Source organism: Ambystoma mexicanum, chromosome 12 (genome assembly GCF_040938575.1).
Source record: "Ambystoma mexicanum isolate Mex_15411 chromosome 12, UKY_AmexF1_1, whole genome shotgun sequence".
Classification (NCBI taxonomy): Eukaryota; Metazoa; Chordata; class Amphibia; order Caudata; family Ambystomatidae; genus Ambystoma; species Ambystoma mexicanum.
The window spans coordinates 126,836,486-126,854,667 of NC_090936.1; the positions used below are offsets into that span (position 1 = coordinate 126,836,486).

The 18,182-nt window shown below is 44.7% G+C and overlaps 2 protein-coding genes across 2 annotated transcripts; both read left to right on the forward strand.

The window, feature by feature from the left end:
* Positions 1-1,096: 1,096 nt before the first annotated feature.
* Positions 1,097-6,889, forward strand: LOC138514464 (dentin sialophosphoprotein-like). The gene is made up of 7 exons (XM_069629963.1): positions 1,097-1,216; positions 1,514-1,906; positions 1,964-2,536; positions 2,624-4,546; positions 4,664-5,506; positions 5,684-6,376; positions 6,434-6,889. The coding sequence occupies exons 1-7, from the start codon at positions 1,097-1,099 to the stop codon at positions 6,887-6,889; spliced, it is 5,001 nt and encodes a 1,666-aa protein (XP_069486064.1).
* A 56-nt stretch (positions 6,890-6,945) lies between these two features.
* LOC138514465 (clumping factor B-like) lies at positions 6,946-15,447 on the forward strand. The gene is made up of 2 exons (XM_069629964.1): positions 6,946-7,588; positions 15,239-15,447. Exons 1-2 carry the CDS (start codon positions 6,946-6,948, stop codon positions 15,445-15,447), a joined length of 852 nt encoding a protein of 283 aa, XP_069486065.1.
* Positions 15,448-18,182: the final 2,735 nt, after the last annotated feature.

Consider the following 18,182-nt stretch of genomic DNA (forward strand, 5'->3'; position numbering starts at 1 on the left):
GTGGGCCTGACGAGAAAGTGAACAGCGAAAGTGGGCCTGACAAGAAAGTGAACAGCGAAAGTGGGCCTGACAAGAAAGTGAACAGCAAAAGTGGGCCTGACGAGAAAGTGAACAGCGAAAGTGGGCCTGACAAGAAAGTGAACAGCGAAAGTAGGCCTGACAAGAAAATGAACAGCGAAAGTCGGCCTGACAAGAAAGTGAGCAGAGACAGTGGGCCAGACAAGAAAGTGAAAAGCGAAAGTGGGCCTGAAAAGAAAGTGAACAGCAAAAGTGGGCCTGACAAGAAAGTGAGCAGAGACAGTGGGCCTGACAAGAAAGTGAACAGCGAAAGTGGGCCTGACAAGAAAGTGAACAGCGAAAGTGGGCCTGACAAGAAAGTGAACAGCAAAAGTGGGCCTGATGAGAAAGTGAACAGCGAAAGTGGGCCTGACAAGAAAGTGAACAGCAAAAGTGGGCCTGACAAGAAAGTGAGCAGAGACAGTGGGCCTGACAAGAAAGTGAACAGCGAAAGTGGGCCTGACAAGAAAGTGAACAGCGAAAGTGGGCCTGACAAGAAAGTGAACAGCGAAAGTAGGCCTGACAAGAAAATGAACAGCGAAAGTGGGCCTGACAAGAAAGTGAGCAGAGACAGTGGGCCTGACAAGAAAGTGAAAAGCGAAAGTGGGCCTGAAAAGAAAATGAACAGCAAAAGTGGGCCTGACAAGAAAGTGAACAGCAAAAGTAGGCCTGACAAGAAAGTGAACAGCGAAAGTGGGCCTGACAAGAAAGTGAACAGCAAAAGTGGGCCTGACGAGAAAGTGAACAGCGAAAGTGGGCCTGACAAGAAAGTGAACAGCAAAAGTGGGCCTGCAAGAAAGTGAAAAGCGAAAGTGGGCCTGAAAAGAAAATGAACAGCAAAAGTGGGCCTGACAAGAAAGTGAACAGCGAAAGTGGGCCTGACAAGAAAGTGAACAGCAAAAGTGGGCCTGACAAGAAAGTGAACAGCAAAAGTGGGCCTGACAAGAAAGTGAACAGCGAAAGTGGGCCTGACAAGAAAGTGAACAGCGAAAGTGGGCCTGACAAGAAAGTGAACAGCGAAAAAAGGCCTGACAAGAAAATGAACAGCGAAAGTGGGCCTGACAAGAAAGTGAGCAGAGACAGTGGGCCAGACAAGAAAGTGAAAAGCGAAAGTGGGCCTGAAAAGAAAGTGAACAGCAAAAGTGGGCCTGACAAGAAAGTGAGCAGAGACAGTGGGCCTGACAAGAAAGTGAACAGCGAAAGTGGGCCTGACAAGAAAGTAAAAAGCGAAAGTGGGCCTGACAAGAAAGTGAAAAGCGAAAGTGGGCCTGACAAGAAAGTGAACAGCGAAAGTGGGCCTGACAAGAAAGTGAATAGCGAAAGTGGGCCAGACAAGAAAGTGAACAGCAAAAGTGGGCCTGACAAGAAAGTGAACAGCAAAAGTGGGCCTGACAAGAAAGTGAACAGCGAAAGTGGGCCTGACAAGAAAGTGAACAGCAAAAGTGGGCCTGACAAGAAAGTGAACAGCAAAAGTGGGCCTGACAAGAAAGTGAACAGCGAAAGTGGGCCTGACAAGAAAGTGAGCAGAGACAGTGGGCCAGACAAGAAAGTGAAAAGCGAAAGTGGGCCTGAAAAGAAAGTGAACAGCAAAAGTGGGCCTGACGAGAAAGTGAACAGCGAAAGCGGGCCTGACAAGAAAGTGAACAGCGAAAGTGGGCCTGACAAGAAAGTGAACAGCAAAAGTGGGCCTGACGAGAAAGTGAACAGCGAAAGCGGGCCTGACAAGAAAGTGAACAGCAAAAGTGGGCCTGACAAGAAAGTGAAAAGCGAAAGTGGGCCTGAAAAGAAAATGAACAGCGAAAGTGGGCCTGACAAGAAAGTGAACAGCAAAAGTGGGCCTGACAAGAAAGTGAACAGCGAAAGTGGGCCTGACAAGAAAGTGAACAGCGAACGTGGGCCTGACAAGAAAGTGAACAGCGAAAGTGGGCCTGACAAGAAAGTGAACAGCGAAAGTGGGCCTGACAAGAAAGTGAAAAGCGAAAGTGGGCCTGAAAAGAAAATGAACAGCGAAAGTGGGCCTGACAAGAAAGTGAACAGCAAAAGTGGGCCTGACAAGAAAGTGAACAGCGAAAGTGGGCCTGACAAGAAAGTGAACAGCAAAAGTGGGCCTAATAAGAAAGTGAACAGCGAAAGTGGGCCTGACAAGAAAGTTAAAAGCAAAAGTGGGCCTGACAAGAAAGTGAAAAGCGAAAGTGGGCCTGAAAAGAAAATGAACAGCGAAAGTGGGCCTGACAAGAAAGTGAACAGCAAAAGTGGGCCTGACAAGAAAGTGAACAGCGAAAGTGGGCCTGACAAGAAAGTGAACAGCAAAAGTGGGCCTGACGAGAAAGTGAACAGCGAAGGCGGGCCTGACAAGAAAGTGAACAGCAAAAGTGGGCCTGACAAGAAAGTGAAAAGCGAAAGCGGGCCTGAAAAGAAAATGAACAGCGAAAGTGGGCCTGACAAGAAAGTGAACAGCAAAAGTGGGCCTGACAAGAAAGTGAACAGCGAAAGTGGGCCTGACAAGAAAGTGAACAGCAAAAGTGGGCCTGACAAGAAAGTGAACAGCGAAAGTGGGCCTGACAAGAAAGTGAACAGCGAAAGTGGGCCTGACAAGAAAGTGAACAGCGAAAGTGGGCCTGACAAGAAAGTGAACAGCGAAAGTAGGCCTGACAAGAAAATGAACAGCGAAAGTGGGCCTGACAAGAAAGTGAGCAGAGACAGTGGGCCAGACAAGAAAGTGAAAAGCAAAAGTGGGCCTGAAAAGAAAGTGAACAGCAAAAGTGGGCCTGACAAGAAAGTGAGCAGAGACAGTGGGCCTGACAAGAAAGTGAACAGCGAAAGTGGGCCTGACAAGAAAGTAAAAAGCGAAAGTGGGCCTGACAAGAAAATGAAAAGCGAAAGTGGGCCTGACAAGAAAGTGAACAGCGAAAGTGGGCCTGACAAGAAAGTGAACAGCAAAAGTGGGCCTGACAAGAAAGTGAACAGCAAAAGTGGGCCTGACAAGAAAGTGAACAGCGAAAGTTGGCCTGACAAGAAAGTCAACAGCGAAAGTGGGCCTGACAAGAAAGTGAACAGCAAAAGTGGGCCTGACAAGAAAGTGAACAGCGAAAGTGGGCCTGACAAGAAAGTGAACAGCAAAAGTGGGCCTGACAAGAAAGTGAACAGCGAAAGTGGGCCTGACAAGAAAGTGAGCAGAGACAGTGGGCCAGACAAGAAAGTGAAAAGCGAAAGTGGGCCTGAAAAGAAAGTGAACAGCAAAAGTGGGCCTGACAAGAAAGTGAGCAGAGACAGTGGGCCTGACAAGAAAATGAACAGCGAAAGTGGGCCTGACAAGAAAGTGAACAGCAAAAGTGGGCCTGACAAGAAAGTGAACAGCGAAAGTGGGCCTGACAAGAAAGTGAGCAGCAAAAGTGGGCCTGACAAGAAAGTGAACAGCGAAAGTGGGCCTGACAAGAAAGTGAAAAGCAAAAGTGGGCCTGACAAGAAAGTGAAAAGCGAAAGTGGGCCTGAAAAGAAAATGAACAGCGAAAGTGGGCCTGACAAGAAAGTGAACAGCAAAAGTGGGCCTGACAAGAAAGTGAACAACGAAAGTGGGCCTGACGAGAAAGTGAACAGCAAAAGTGGGCCTGACGAGAAAGTGAACAGCGAAAGTGGGCCTGACAAGAAAGTGAACAGCAAAAGTGGGCCTGACAAGAAAGTGAAAAGCGAAAGTGGGCCTGAAAAGAAAATGAACAGCGAAAGTGGGCCTGACAAGAAAGTGAACAGCAAAAGTGGGCCTGACAAGAAAGTGAGCAGAGACAGTGGGCCTGACAAGAAAGTGAACAGCGAAAGTGGGCCTGACAAGAAAGTGAACAGCGAAAGTGGGCCTGACAAGAAAGTGAACAGCGAAAGTAGGCCTGACAAGAAAATGAACAGCGAAAGTGGGCCTGACAAGAAAGTGAGCAGAGACAGTGGGCCTGACAAGAAAGTGAAAAGCGAAAGTGGGCCTGAAAAGAAAATGAACAGCAAAAGTGGGCCTGACAAGAAAGTGAACAGCAAAAGTGGGCCTGACAAGAAAGTGAACAGCGAAAGTGGGCCTGACAAGAAAGTGAACAGCAAAAGTGGGCCTGACGAGAAAGTGAACAGCGAAAGTGGGCCTGACAAGAAAGTGAACAGCAAAAGTGGGCCTGACAAGAAAGTGAAAAGCGAAAGTGGGCCTGAAAAGAAAATGAACAGCAAAAGTGGGCCTGACAAGAAAGTGAACAGCGAAAGTGGGCCTGACAAGAAATTGAACAGCAAAAGTGGGCCTGACGAGAAAGTGAACAGCGAAAGTGGGCCTGACAAGAAAGTGAACAGCGAAAGTGGGCCTGACAAGAAAGTGAACAGCGAAAGTAGGCCTGACAAGAAAATGAACAGCGAAAGTGGGCCTGACAAGAAAGTGAGCAGAGACAGTGGGCCAGACAAGAAAGTGAAAAGCGAAAGTGGGCCTGAAAAGAAAGTGAACAGCAAAAGTGGGCCTGACAAGAAAGTGAGCAGAGACAGTGGGCCTGACAAGAAAGTGAACAGCGAAAGTGGGCCTGACAAGAAAGTGAATAGCGAAAGTGGGCCTGACAAGAAAGTGAACAGCAAAAGTGGGCCTGACAAGAAAGTGAACAGCAAAAGTGGGCCTGACAAGAAAGTGAACAGCGAAAGTGGGCCTGACAAGAAAGTCAACAGCGAAAGTGGGCCTGACAAGAAAGTGAACAGCAAAAGTGGGCCTGACAAGAAAGTGAACAGCAAAAGTGGGCCTGACAAGAAAGTGAGCAGAGACAGTGGGCCTGACAAGAAAGTGAAAAGCAAAAGTGGGCCTGACAAGAAAGTGAAAAGCGAAAGTGGGCCTGAAAAGAAAATGAACAGCGAAAGTGGGCCTGACAAGAAAGTGAACAGCAAAAGTGGGCCTGACAAGAAATTGAACAGCGAAAGCGGGCCTGACAAGAAAGTGAACAGCAAAAGTGGGCCTGACGAGAAAGTGAACAGCGAAAGTGGGCCTGACAAGAAAGTGAACAGCAAAAGTGGGCCTGACAAGAAAGTGAAAAGCGAAAGTGGGCCTGAAAAGAAAGTGAACAGCAAAAGTGGGCCGGACAAGAAAGTGAACAGCGAAAGTGGGCCTGACAAGAAAGTGAACAGCAAAAGTGGGCCTGACAAGAAAGTGAACAGCAAAAGTGGGCCTGACAAGAAAGTGAACAGCGAAAGTGGGCCTGATCAGAAAGTGAACAGCAAAGGTGGGCCTGACAAGAAAGTGAACAGCGAAAGTAGGCCTGACAAGAAAATGAACAGCGAAAGTGGGCCTGACAAGAAAGTGAGCAGAGACAGTGGGCCAGACAAGAAAGTGAAAAGCGAAAGTGGGCCTGAAAAGAAAGTGAACAGCAAAAGTGGCCCTGACAAGAAAGTGAGCAGAGACAGTGGGCCTGACAAGAAAGTGAACAGCGAAAGTGGGCCTGACAAGAAAGTAAAAAGCGAAAGTGGGCCTGACAAGAAAGTGAAAAGCGAAAGTGGGCCTGACAAGAAAGTGAACAGCGAAAGTGGGCCTGACAAGAAAGTGAACAGCGAAAGTGGGCCTGACAAGAAAGTGAACAGCAAAAGTGGGCCTGACAAGAAAGTGAACAGCAAAAGTGGGCCTGACAAGAAAGTGAACAGCGAAAGTGGGCCTGACAAGAAAGTGAACAGCGAAAGTGGGCCTGACAAGAAAGTGAACAGCGAAAGTAGGCCTGACAAGAAAATGAACAGCGAAAGTGGGCCTGACAAGAAAGTGAGCAGAGACAGTGGGCCAGACAAGAAAGTGAAATGCGAAAGTTGGCCTGAAAAGAAAGTGAACAGCAAAAGTGGGCCTGACAAGAAAGTGAGCAGCAAAAGTGGGCCTGACAAGAAAGTGAACAGCGAAAGTGGGCCTGACAAGATAGTGAAAAGCAAAAGTGGGCCTGACAAGAAAGTGAAAAGCGAAAGTGGGCCTGAAAAGAAAATGAACAGCGAAAGTGGGCCTGACAAGAAAGTGAACAGCAAAAGTGGGCCTGACAAGAAAGTGAACAGCGAAAGTGGGCCTGACAAGAAAGTGAACAGGAAAAGTGGGCCTGACGAGAAAGTGAACAGCGAAAGTGGGCCTGACAAGAAAGTGAACAGCGAAAGTGGGCCTGACAAGAAAGTGAACAGGAAAAGTGGGCCTGACGAGAAAGTGAACAGCGAAAGTGGGCCTGACAAGAAAGTGAACAGCAAAAGTGGGCCTGACAAGAAAGTGAAAAGCGAAAGTGGGCCTGAAAAGAAAATGAACAGCGAAAGTGGGCCTGACAAGAAAGTGAACAGCAAAAGTGGGCCTGACAAGAAAGTGAACAGCGAAAGTGGGCCTGACAAGAAAGTGAACAGCAAAAGTGGGCCTGACAAGAAAGTGAGCAGAGACAGTGGGCCTGACAAGAAAGTGAAAAGCAAAAGTGGGCCTGACAAGAAAGTGAAAAGCGAAAGTGGGCCTGAAAAGAAAATGAACAGCGAAAGTGGGCCTGACAAGAAAGTGAACAGCAAAAGTGGGCCTGACAAGAAAGTGAACAGCGAAAGCGGGCCTGAAAAGAAAGTGAACAGCAAAAGTGGGCCTGACGAGAAAGTGAACAGCGAAAGTGGGCCTGACAAGAAAGTGAACAGCAAAAGTGGGCCTGACAAGAAAGTGAAAAGCGAAAGTGGGCCTGAAAAGAAAGTGAACAGCAAAAGTGGGCCGGACAAGAAAGTGAACAGCGAAAGTGGGCCTGACAAGAAAGTGAACAGCAAAAGTGGGCCTGACAAGAAAGTGAACAGCAAAAGTGGGCCTGACAAGAAAGTGAACAGCGAAAGTGGCCTGACAAGAAAGTGAACAGCGAAAGTGGGCCTGACAAGAAAGTGAACAGCGAAAGTAGGCCTGACAAGAAAATGAACAGCGAAAGTGGGCCTGACAAGAAAGTGAGCAGAGACAGTGGGCCAGACAAGAAAGTGAAAAGCGAAAGTGGGCCTGAAAAGAAAGTGAACAGCAAAAGTGGGCCTGACAAGAAAGTGAGCAGAGACAGTGGGCCTGACAAGAAAGTGAACAGCGAAAGTGGGCCTGACAAGAAAGTGAAAAGCGAAAGTGCGCCTGACAAGAAAGTGAACAGCGAAAGTGGGCCTGACAAGAAAGTGAACAGCGAAAGTGGGCCTGACAAGAAAGTGAACAGCGAAAGTGGGCCTGACAAGAAAGTGAACAGCAAAAGTGGGCCTGACAAGAAAGTGAACAGCGAAAGTGGGCCTGACAAGAAAGTCAGCAGCGAAAGTGGGCCTGACAAGAAAGTGAACAGCAAAAGTGGGCCTGACAAGAAAGTGAACAGCGAAAGTGGGCCTGACACGAAAGTGAACAGCAAAAGTGGGCCTGACAAGAAAGTGAACAGCGAAAGTGGGCCTGACAAGAAAGTGAGCAGAGACAGTGGGCCAGACAAGAAAGTGAAAAGCGAAAGTGGGCCTGAAAAGAAAGTGAACAGCAAAAGTGGGCCTGACAAGAAAGTGAGCAGAGACAGTGGGCCTGACAAGAAAGTGAACAGCGAAAGTGGGCCTGACAAGAAAGTAAAAAGCGAAAGTGGGCCTGACAAGAAAGTGAAAAGCGAAAGTGGGCCTGACAAGAAAGTGAACAGCGAAAGTGGGCCTGACAAGAAAATGAACAGCGAAAGTGGGCCTGACAAGAAAGTGAACAGCAAAAGTGTGCCTGACAAGAAAGTCAACAGCGAAAGTGGGCCTGACAAGAAAGTGGGCCACTACGCAGATGTAGTAACTGCTTCCAGACCGGGGTTGAAGAAACCAAATCTAACTGTATTTAAAGATTGAATTGAAAGGCTTTTACCTTTGGGCAAACAGTGCAACGTTTGGGTGCTGAGAGCTGCTGTCAGTAAGAATCCACCCACACAGGCTACCCTGCAACATGCAAAACGTGTGTCAACAATAGAAAAACAAATGCTGTATTGCTCCTAACCTCTGTTCTCCAACTTCGTTATCCCCTAGGAGGTTGCAACAGATGGCTTCCCAGATGTTTTGGAATGGACAGCACCACGAGCCTCCGCCATTGACTAGGAAGATAGCAGGTCTGAAGGGAGAAGTAGTCCAAGACATCTGGAGAACCTGGGTTGCAGGACCCTGCCTGTGATGAAGAAAGGTAATTAAAAAAAAAATGATAACGTGTTACGGATTAACAACAAGGACGTGTTATTGTGATGAATAGATGCTTAACATTTCTGCCTTATCCAAGAAGCGAAAGGAGATATATATTCGATGTTTACCAAAGTAAAATGTTGTTCTTTACTATTGACGCCTTTCTGCCGAGTTCCCAAAAGGACAAAAACAGCGATCTTGTTTCAATAATGTTTATACAGATTTGTCTTGCTTAGGTTGTCCTCCTTTTCATGATCTGAACTTCCATCCCTTAAACAGGAAGTGACGTCAGAGGAACTGCAGTGACCCCAGTTATTGCAGCAAATATGCAAAGTAACACATTGGATTGTATAGCTAATAATTCTATTCAAGGAGTAGTTTATCGGTTACATGTGATTTTAAGGAATGAAAAAATAGAGAATTACATTTTATCAAAACCTAAACAATGAAAATATATTGATTTATTACTTTCTTTTTTGGGAGCCCCCCTCAAATCCCCTGTTTCACCATGTTTAAGACCACACCCAACACCCTCTCCATCAGATTAAACCCCTTACCTCACCCCCACATATATATTTTTTAAATAATTTGGTATTTATTTGTTGTTTTTTCATTCGTTTCAATGTCATTCTTTATTTGGTATTTGTTATAATTACTGGATACCAGCGTGTCCCCTTTAGTACTTTGATGCTGCTTGGGCCAGGGCCATTGATGACCTGAGTTAAAGGCTCACCCAAACCCCCTCATCATTCTGTGCAGCAACCAGGCGCGTTGCTAGGCGGGGCTGAGCGGGCCATAGCCCCGGGTCTTTTGCTTGTAGCCCCGGATAGAAGCTCAGGGGCTACTACCAAAAGGCTAGCTAGCCCCCGAATCCCAACTTTAGCGTAGCCCTGGATCATTTCCAGACCAAGCAACACCACTGGCAGAAACCAGCACCAGGCTGGAGGCTAGTCTTGATTTTAAAGATTGAGGCCTTATATGGAACAGAGGTGGTTGTGGCTGGGACGAGAAAGGAGTACATATATTGTGAAATACCAATTATTCTTATTTGAATGTTGCATGTTGCTTGGCGTATTAGGAAACATGTAAAAAAAACATGTATCAGGAACATTCCTATTCTTAATGTGCAAGCCTAGTGCTCGAAAGGGCACTCTGCTGCTCTACCAATGGCCTTGCCCCAGGGAAGGAAGTGAGTGTGGCCGAGGCTGGGATTGATGGGGATGTCTTGTGAGAGTTGGGTGGAATGGCACATCTTCTGTGGTGCGGGCAGAGGTGCCTCCATCTTAGCTACTGCCCTGGTAGGAGGTGTTTTAGAGCACTGTGAAAAGGGGAGGGGTAACGCAGAGAGGGAGGGAAGGAAGAAATCAAGGTTTAGATGCATGCAGAACTAGGTGAGCGATGCATAGCAGATGATAATAGCACAGGGCTATTTGCAGATCGTTGCAATCAGCTTCAAACTGGGTATTCACTTTGTGGACAATATTTTTTTTGCTGCAAATTTGCACCAGCTATGCATTCAATTAGTTTCAAGCAGCTGGAATCTACTGGGAAGTTAAGGAGGTGGAAAGAGGCCGCTTTCAGGTCCTTACTGAATTTCGATTGGTTTTATTGAAGTCCTAAAGGAATGTGAGAGTCGATCCGTTGAATCAGAAAGAACAGGTTACTCCCTCCCTCACATATCGCTGGGTGAGTTTTGGAACAAAGCGTTGGCTTACCTTTCACAAATGCAATCGTGCAGGTCAAGAAGTATGCAAAGAAAACTGCTCGAAGTCCTGTCCTGCCATTGGAGGCAACGGGTGGATTTCGCTGCTCGTGCAGTGTGGCCCTCTCTTTTGTGGCCTAGAATAAGTCACGCGACACGATTTTGAACTAGTTGTAATTATATATGGTTTTCTTGCTAGACCATTGCATGCTCTGTCATAAGCCTCCAGGGCCCTGATTCATGGATTATTTGCGCCAAAAAAAAACGGGATTTGTGCACCATTCTGCCCACAAATCCCCATTTGTTAAACAGGGATTTGCGGGCAGAATGGTGCACAAATCCCGTTTTTTTGGGCGCAAATAATCCATGAATCAGGGCCCATATGTGATAACAGAGAAGAGGCAAGTTCAAAGCCAAATAACCGTAGAAATATTTTGTGGAGGTAAGTGGGTGATGTGAGTGTGAACTTAGCTTGCGAAGGAAAGGACTGCTTTGAAGATGATCTCTGAAGGACTGGCTTTGTTGATATGGTTCAGAGTGTTGTCCATGGGAAGAGGTTTGCCGAAGAGAAGGTTGTTAAGGATGGTGTTGCTTAACAGAAAGAATCTGGGTTTCAACTTATTTTATCGAATAACATAGATCACAAAGTTTATATTGCATTGCATTCATTGCTGTTGGGGAAGAAGCAATATCTTTAACATAAAAGAGCTGAATGAACAAGCAAAAATTAACCTTTAGGTTTATAACTTTATGATTTAGGGGCCTACAAACATAGGAACGCACATGTGTGAAGAATAATGGCTGCACGGATGTTTTGTCATATGTTACAATGAAGTACAGGAGCACAACTGGAGTCTTCATCCTCTGGGATTTCTCCGGTGAACTATCCTGAGGGCAGCAATGGACCCGCCTCTGTAGGATTTTGCTCCTACTTGCTCCTGGCCTATTGCCTCCAGTTCTCACTATCACCATTTGTTAGTGCTGGTTCCAGACTACATCCAATCATATTACAAGTACAGTGAGATGGAACGTGAAACGCCTACTGGAAGAGCTCCAGGAGTGGCTGCACCAATGGAGAGTACTGAAGATGTCCCCGTGGGGATTTGATCGAAAACAGATGATCGAATGAGAATTCATTGATTGTTTTTTTCCACAGGTTCATTTTGCAACATATGCATGTGGTGGAAGACCGCACACAGTTACCCCCCCTTAACCACCCTACATTAATTGTTTCCCTAAAACCACCCCCCACATATACGTTCGGCAAAATTCATCCAGAAAACTGCGGCAAATTCTCCTTCGACCAAATATGCTGTGCAGTAATCTCCCGATCCCCCCTTTGGGAACACAATCTCTGCAGCCCTGGCGACGCCAATCCCTAGGGATCCCAAAATGGTACTCTTAGGCATCTGGGGTGAAGTAGACCTGTCAAAATATGAAAAAATGTTTCTGGCGATTGCGTTGGGGGCAGACAAAAGACTTATTGCGGCTAAATGGGGCTCTGCCGAGCCACTGTGCCTGAACCGCTGGAGTAACGAGCTGGACAGGTGCGCAGCTTCAGAGCGCCGGATCTGTAATGCATGGGGCTGCCCCCGCAAATTCAAAAAAATAAGTGGTAAATGGCTTGATGCTCACTGAAATCTGCTGGTGGGAGTAGATCAGTATCACTGTTAGCATTAGTTACCTGCCTTGTCTCATAACTGTTTTACGGTCCTAGGCCCCGTGGGGCCCTTCTAGCTGTTGTTAATGCCATGCTGCCTTCATCTTCTGTATGCCTATGATTCATGTTTGTTTTTTATGTTGTGTTGTTTAAAAGGGTGATCACCACAAATGTGACCTATGGCCTGTATATACCTCTATTGCTAATATAAGGTCAATCTTAAAAATAAATGTGATAACTGGATGAATTGGTTACTGTGTGATTGGAAACTGGCCTACATTGCTGTCGGAAAGCTGCAAAGAGCAAAGAGGGGTTGGGGGGGGTCTCAGACTGCCAGACCTGGCTAACTACCAAATTGCCTTCAGTTCGAGGCATGTCTTTAGGTGGCTTGCGGATGGCGGTGAGGACCCATAGACTCAGGCGGAGGTGACAAGGGTGGGGCCACTGCCACCATAGTCCTTGGTTTTCACAGTAAGAAAGCCTAGGGAAGATAGGAACATGACTGATTTTCTGAGGCCCTGTTGGGCACGGATATGTGCAGAATCCAACGATTCCATTGAGTGGACACACGCTGTTCTGGCCCAGCTGGTATCTAAGCAGAGTAAGATTGAAAGGTGTCATCTGTGGAAATATTCAATGGTTGTCCTTTGAAGAACTGCATTCAGAGAGTACAGGAAACGGAAGAGTGTGCTGAGACGATGAGAAGAAAATGAGAGGAGTACCGGGGAGCCATGTAAACTGTGGAGGACATTCTAGGAGATGGTGAACAAACCTTGTGCCACATTGCTGACCTACAAGCTGATGACAGAAGAAACCAAAGTGGAGGGAGAGCTGCTAATGGCACGGTCCAGAGAGCTGGGTGAAGATGTGAGAGAGTAGGACTTGTTGGAATCGAATGCTGATATCAGGCACATATCAGCTTCCGGTGAGAGGTGAATATTCTGCACAGAATGCATCCCATATGTTCGCAAAGGGCCTGTGGGACAGTGACTCTTGTTGAAATTATGGCTTGGTGTCTGGGTATTAGATTGTGGGAAGATGTACCCTCTCCGGGATGGTATCGCCAGACGCACAGCAGAGGTTCATGGGAAAAATGATCCTGATGAGTTTGAATACCTATGTAACATGGACCCAAAATGAGCACGAGGTGTAGCCTCGTAAAGATATTGGCTAGTTCAGAAGGGCCACCATGTAGACAATAAAGTGATTCTGGCAAAATGGAAAACGACGACTACCCAACAATAGAGGTAAAGTGGGCACTCCTTGTCAAGACACATTTGTATGGAAAGGATAGTAGCAGAACAGAGCAGGGCAGGGGGAGATTTCTGGGGACATAGTTGAGGTTTGGTGATGTGAATGTTTAAGATATCTCAGAGTTGTTATGTGTGGGCATTCTGAATTTATGGGAGAGATGAGTGATTAGATTATCATCTATAATGTTTATGTTTAGAACCGTTTCCACTGCAATTTATCAGTGTTCGCTGCATCCTTGTGTATAACCTGATAATGTAAAAATGAAGATGTGTTATACGTTTGGATGTATATTGCAATAAAAACATCAAATGAATGCAGGCTCTATCCAACTTCTATCAAGGCAATCCCTGTGCCCAGAAAGTCCATGCTTCAAGCTAATAAAAGGCCAGAAAGTCAGACGGAGGGAAGGCATAGGCCCAATCTCTGTCTGGAGAAATATTGTGGCCTCTGTATCGGCAAAGCTGGCACTTCATTATTGTTTGTATATCCTGTACATCATTTTCTTAGGATGTCTGTGCATTGGGAACTGAGAATGTACACAGCCATTCTCAGCCCTGGACCCAGCTAAAATTCTGCACAGGGAAAGGATAAAATATCACCAGATGGCCCTTGGAACCAATGGATCACATGATGTTGCAGCTATTCCATCTTCAGTTGCAGCTTCTAAGGCTGTCTTAATCAATACATATGTTTCAATGTTACAAACATTGTAATGTGTAGGTGATAGTTGTGAAAAAGGAAATGAGCACCAATCCCGGTGTGCAATATGTTCTTATTGGCTCAAGCATACACACCTTTTATCACAGACACATTTGTCAAAATGAAAGCTCTGTGGTCATTCATATGTTAGCAAAATCCCCTCGGATTTTCTGCAGGTTGGAACCCTCATTAGTGTTATTTTTTTCCCTTCACTTTTCTCAGAAGGGTATTTCAAAAGAGCACTTTTGGAGTGTACCAAACTATACATCTTGACATGATAACCTCCTCTCAGAAACAAATGGATATGGCTATTCCGGGTTTTAAAAATGTGCTGTGTACAGTAAGACAAGTGCAACGTTCTTATTATGACTAACATATTTATTTGAAGGGATCATTAGAAATAAACCTTGTACATTTTCAAAACATCCAGTTTACAATGTTAATACAATTACATAATTCCTTTTCATATTTTGTTTAATAGCTGCTTTTACAAAATAACACAAAAAGTATCACCCTCTCAAGATATCTGCTTTTTTCCCTGGTCATACAGCTATCGACAGTGCATGTAGTGGCTCTAGAAAATACTCTATCCATTTACATAGTTATCGCAGAGTCCACATTTCTCACGATCCATGTATTACTATTGCACAGCATATAGTTTGCCTTTTCTAAAATATAATTTAGTGGAAGAATTTCTTTACTTTATTAATTAAATATTATCATTATTTTACAAAAAAACAAGTATTAATTCCCATTTGATACTGACCGTCCACATGGAATGACAAGAACTCATCAAAGATCATTAGAAGTGTTAATCAATACATCAACAGAATGCTCATTTTGTAATCAACATGTCTGGTATGTACAATTATTCTCTGTAAAAAGTAAAGTACAAATACATTACATGAACAAATTATAAAACATATATACATATACATTACACCATGCATATGATTGACATGTTTCAGTTCCTAAACATATATTTCAGAACTTTCACCAGGATCAGGCTTCAATGTTGTAGGATACTAAGGAGATGCACTCCATGGGTGTAAAAACAAACATCTGCAAATAACAAATATTTTAAAATCACTGCTACTTAACTACCCAACTATTTTCATTATACAAATATTTCATAAATGCAAAGGTAGGGGAAGGTTACTGTAACCTTATGGGTGACCATACCCAAACAAAATGTTGCAAATGTTCCTAATTCGCTCCTTACTCCCCTGTGCAAGTTGCACGTTATCTAGCAACAGGACCAAATAGAATTCAGAACAAACTACAATGTATTAATAAACAACAATAACAAAGCGGTTCCCACTCAAACCTAACTAAACACTTTGAATTACATGTTGCAAACAAAGAGTGTTGGCACGCATTTAATTTTCAACTGACAATGTCATAGGAATAACTATCCAGCTTCACTGACAAAAAGGCAGAAACATTGGGTTTCAACACCGAAGAGGCCGACGCAATACTAAATCTGATAAGAGACACAGGTACCTCAAGTGCGATCATAGACCCGAGCACGAAGATAAAGAATCTAGAAAGACTAATACGAAAAGAAATTCATAGAAAATTGCATGTGGTGACACTCACTAAATAATACCATGGCCAGCGAATCCCACGTGGACTACGAATACCTCTTCACCCTACAGTATGTAAAGAGAGTCGCAAATCTGTACGGAAATGGGAACAAATTCTAAACAAATGCTCTCTCGACTTGATCTTATTAACAGTACAAGAACTTTTGAAGGAGCTTGAAAAACTTTCCAGTGAAATAACAGAGATGAAGACTGAATTTACCAACGCCCTAACATCAGCAGATCTAGAGAAGATTCTGGAAGATATCAACAACAATCTTTCAGATTATCGGATTGAATTAGAGAACAATACATTGAGAAAATGTCAACGAGATACTTATGACTATGTGAATGATGAAGTGTAGAGTTGGATAGATAGGTACAGGCAAAATACAGCACCAAACAATACAAACAGTTTGTCAGACCAAGATAGCTCTGGGTCAGAAGCAACCAACAATGAACCAGAGGACAGAGAAGAAACAAGTAGTAACAGCACAATTCCACCAGTAGAACACACAATTATTGCAACAGGCATTTTTTAGGAAGGGAAGCAAGAGGCAAAGGATCAGGAGGGGACGGAGGAAGAGAAACACAATGCCCAATCACATGACAGAACCCTAAGAAAATTTAGTGATTAACTTGCCCGACCGATCTCTTAACAAAACATAAGAAATGCTATTACAAATGGGTTTGAACTTTGTTCCCACATACAGTGCTAATCTATTTGAAAAGAAAGTTGAGCTCTTTTTATTCTCAAGGAAACTGAGACTGTAAGATTTCTTTCCTCAAAATGAGAATGAAAGACCAGAAGAGTTATTAGAAGAACCAGAATACATGGAGTTTAAAACAAATAGTACGTTCATTCCACCAGTGGGCTACTCTATCATAGACCTTTTTCAAAAGATGGTAACCACAGACTTACAAAAATTATCATATTTACCACCTAAACAAAGTAACTTTCAGGGAAATTAACTAGACATCATGCAAAAGATGTTCTCAGAAGAAACTATAACATTTAAACCTGCTCATAAAGGAGGAGGACTAGTAATCCTCCATAGTAAAGACTATGAAGAAGAATGTGAAATCCAACTCGCAGACAGAAATAAATATGCACCAATAAATCACGATCCCACTTCTGGGATTCAGAAGAATCTAGAGAGTCTGCTCTTAATAGCATAAGAACGAGGAGGTATATCTGATAAAACACAAAACGTCCTCACAGCCACCCACCAACACCCATGTTCTATACATTACAAAAAATTCATGAGAATCTCAAAAAAACCACCATGAAGACCCATTGGTTCAGCTACCAATAGCATACAACCTCTCCGAACCTATCTAGGCTCCTTCTTACAACCTATCATACAAGGGAGTGAAACATATATAAAAGACACTACACATTTCCTTAATATATTGGACAAAGTACAAATACCAAACAAAGTTATTCTTTTCACGGCTGATGTATGAAGCCTGTACACCTCAATACCCCACAATTTGGGACAAGAAGCAGTAGAGTGGCTACTTCTCCACACTGACAACCTACGAGCACCCAAAGAATTTGTTATGTTACTTCTGGATTTTATCGCACAGAACTCCTATTTCAGATTCAAGAACCAACATTACTTTCAAGAGTCAGAAATATTTATGGGGGCCACCATGGCACTAGCTACGCAAACATATTTATGTACAAATGTGAAACGGACCATTTTACAAAACATGCTAGCTGGCGGAATTATATTGGCTTTTGGATATTGTATATCTGTCATGATGCCTACCCCTGGGGATCCCGATCAAGTCCAAAAGCCCCGGAAGCAGGCATCAAGTTATTCCAAGCAAGCCCAACAACCCCTGCTAGGGGCCATTTGGGTGCAGTCCTGGCGTCTATGGCACCAGGTTCATAGATTAAAACTTACCTGATGCAGACCATGCTGCAAACGTACCTGATGCAGACCATGCTGCAAGAGCTCCAAGCCAAAAGAGGCTTGGAAGGGACTACTTTACCTAGGGACCATTTTTTACTCGGGTGGGGTCGGGGAGGAATACTTACCTGGGACTACTTTGGAGGCTATTTAAACCACACCCGAAGAGCAGCACACGCTTTGCGTTATTCTGCATCCAGCAGCGTAACGCTCACCGTGCCTGCAAGTCTGCATCCAGTCTTCTGCCACACCCGCCTCGAGTCTGGAGCTCCTAGAAAAAGAGAGAAAGAAGGAGAAAAGGTTAGAACAACAGCAATACCTTTGATCCTTACCTGAATTCCCGATCCACCGCGCCTTCGAGCTGGAAGAAAGAAGTTATTTTATGCACGTCGCCTCGCCTGCTGCAGCGCCGCACTGAACTCACCGGCCTTTGCAGAATCTTCACTATCCACCGCATCCTTCTGCATGTTCCCGCCACACTCCGGCACCTAAGGGGAACACAAGAACAGCAAGGTGAGCCAAGGGAATAAACAGAGGCAATATTAGTTACCGCCCATAGACTTACCTGATTTTACCGCCGGGGGTACTATTCCTCTATAGGGGTCGGCGCAGCCTCCACCGCATCTTCGCCGTACCCCGGCCCCTAAGGGGAACAAAAGGACAGCAAGGTGAAACAAAGGGACAAACAAGGGGAATCCTCCTCACCACAATAGGCTTACCTAATTTTACCGCCGGAGGCATTATTCCCCAAGACTTCATTATTTCTCTCAGCACCTGAATAAGGGAGAAAGCAACAGGTTACATACTGACATTATTTTATCGAACTGTGTTGGATAATACAAATCCTTACCTGAATGTTACCGGTTGCCACAAGGAACTCTTCGCTAGCGTCAAGCTGCAACCTGCAAGGAATCGGACAAGAGTGAAAGTCAGACATTTGGACTCTCACGAACTATATACCTACGGCGTCTTTCCAGAAATCTCAGAGTCAATATTTTTCTGGAACTCACCAATTCCATCGAACCAGTGAAGCAACTGGTTATCTACGCGCCCCTGCGCTCAATGCAGGATGGAGAGCTACCTTATTTGAAGGCTACCTTAACAATATAGATGGCCAAATTCAATTTACCACAACCAAGAGTCATGAAAAAGTAGACTTTTTGGAGGTTACTGTCAAATAC

Coding starts and splice junctions, on each gene's coding strand:
- LOC138514464 (XM_069629963.1), top strand. CDS start 1,097: ATGAACAGCGAAAGTGGGCCTGACAAGAAAGTGAGCAGAGACAGTGGG. Junction 1,907..1,963: donor AAAGTGGGCCTGACAAGAAA/GTGAACAGCGAA, acceptor GGGCCTGACAAG/AAAGTGAACAGCGAAAGTGG. Junction 4,547..4,663: donor AAAGTGGGCCTGACAAGAAA/GTGAGCAGAGAC, acceptor GGGCCTGACAAG/AAAGTGAACAGCAAAAGTGG.
- LOC138514465 (XM_069629964.1), top strand. CDS start 6,946: ATGAACAGCGAAAGTGGGCCTGACAAGAAAGTGAGCAGAGACAGTGGG. Junction 7,589..15,238: donor CAAGAAAGTGAACAGCGAAA/GTGGGCCTGACA, acceptor TCTTATTAACAG/TACAAGAACTTTTGAAGGAG.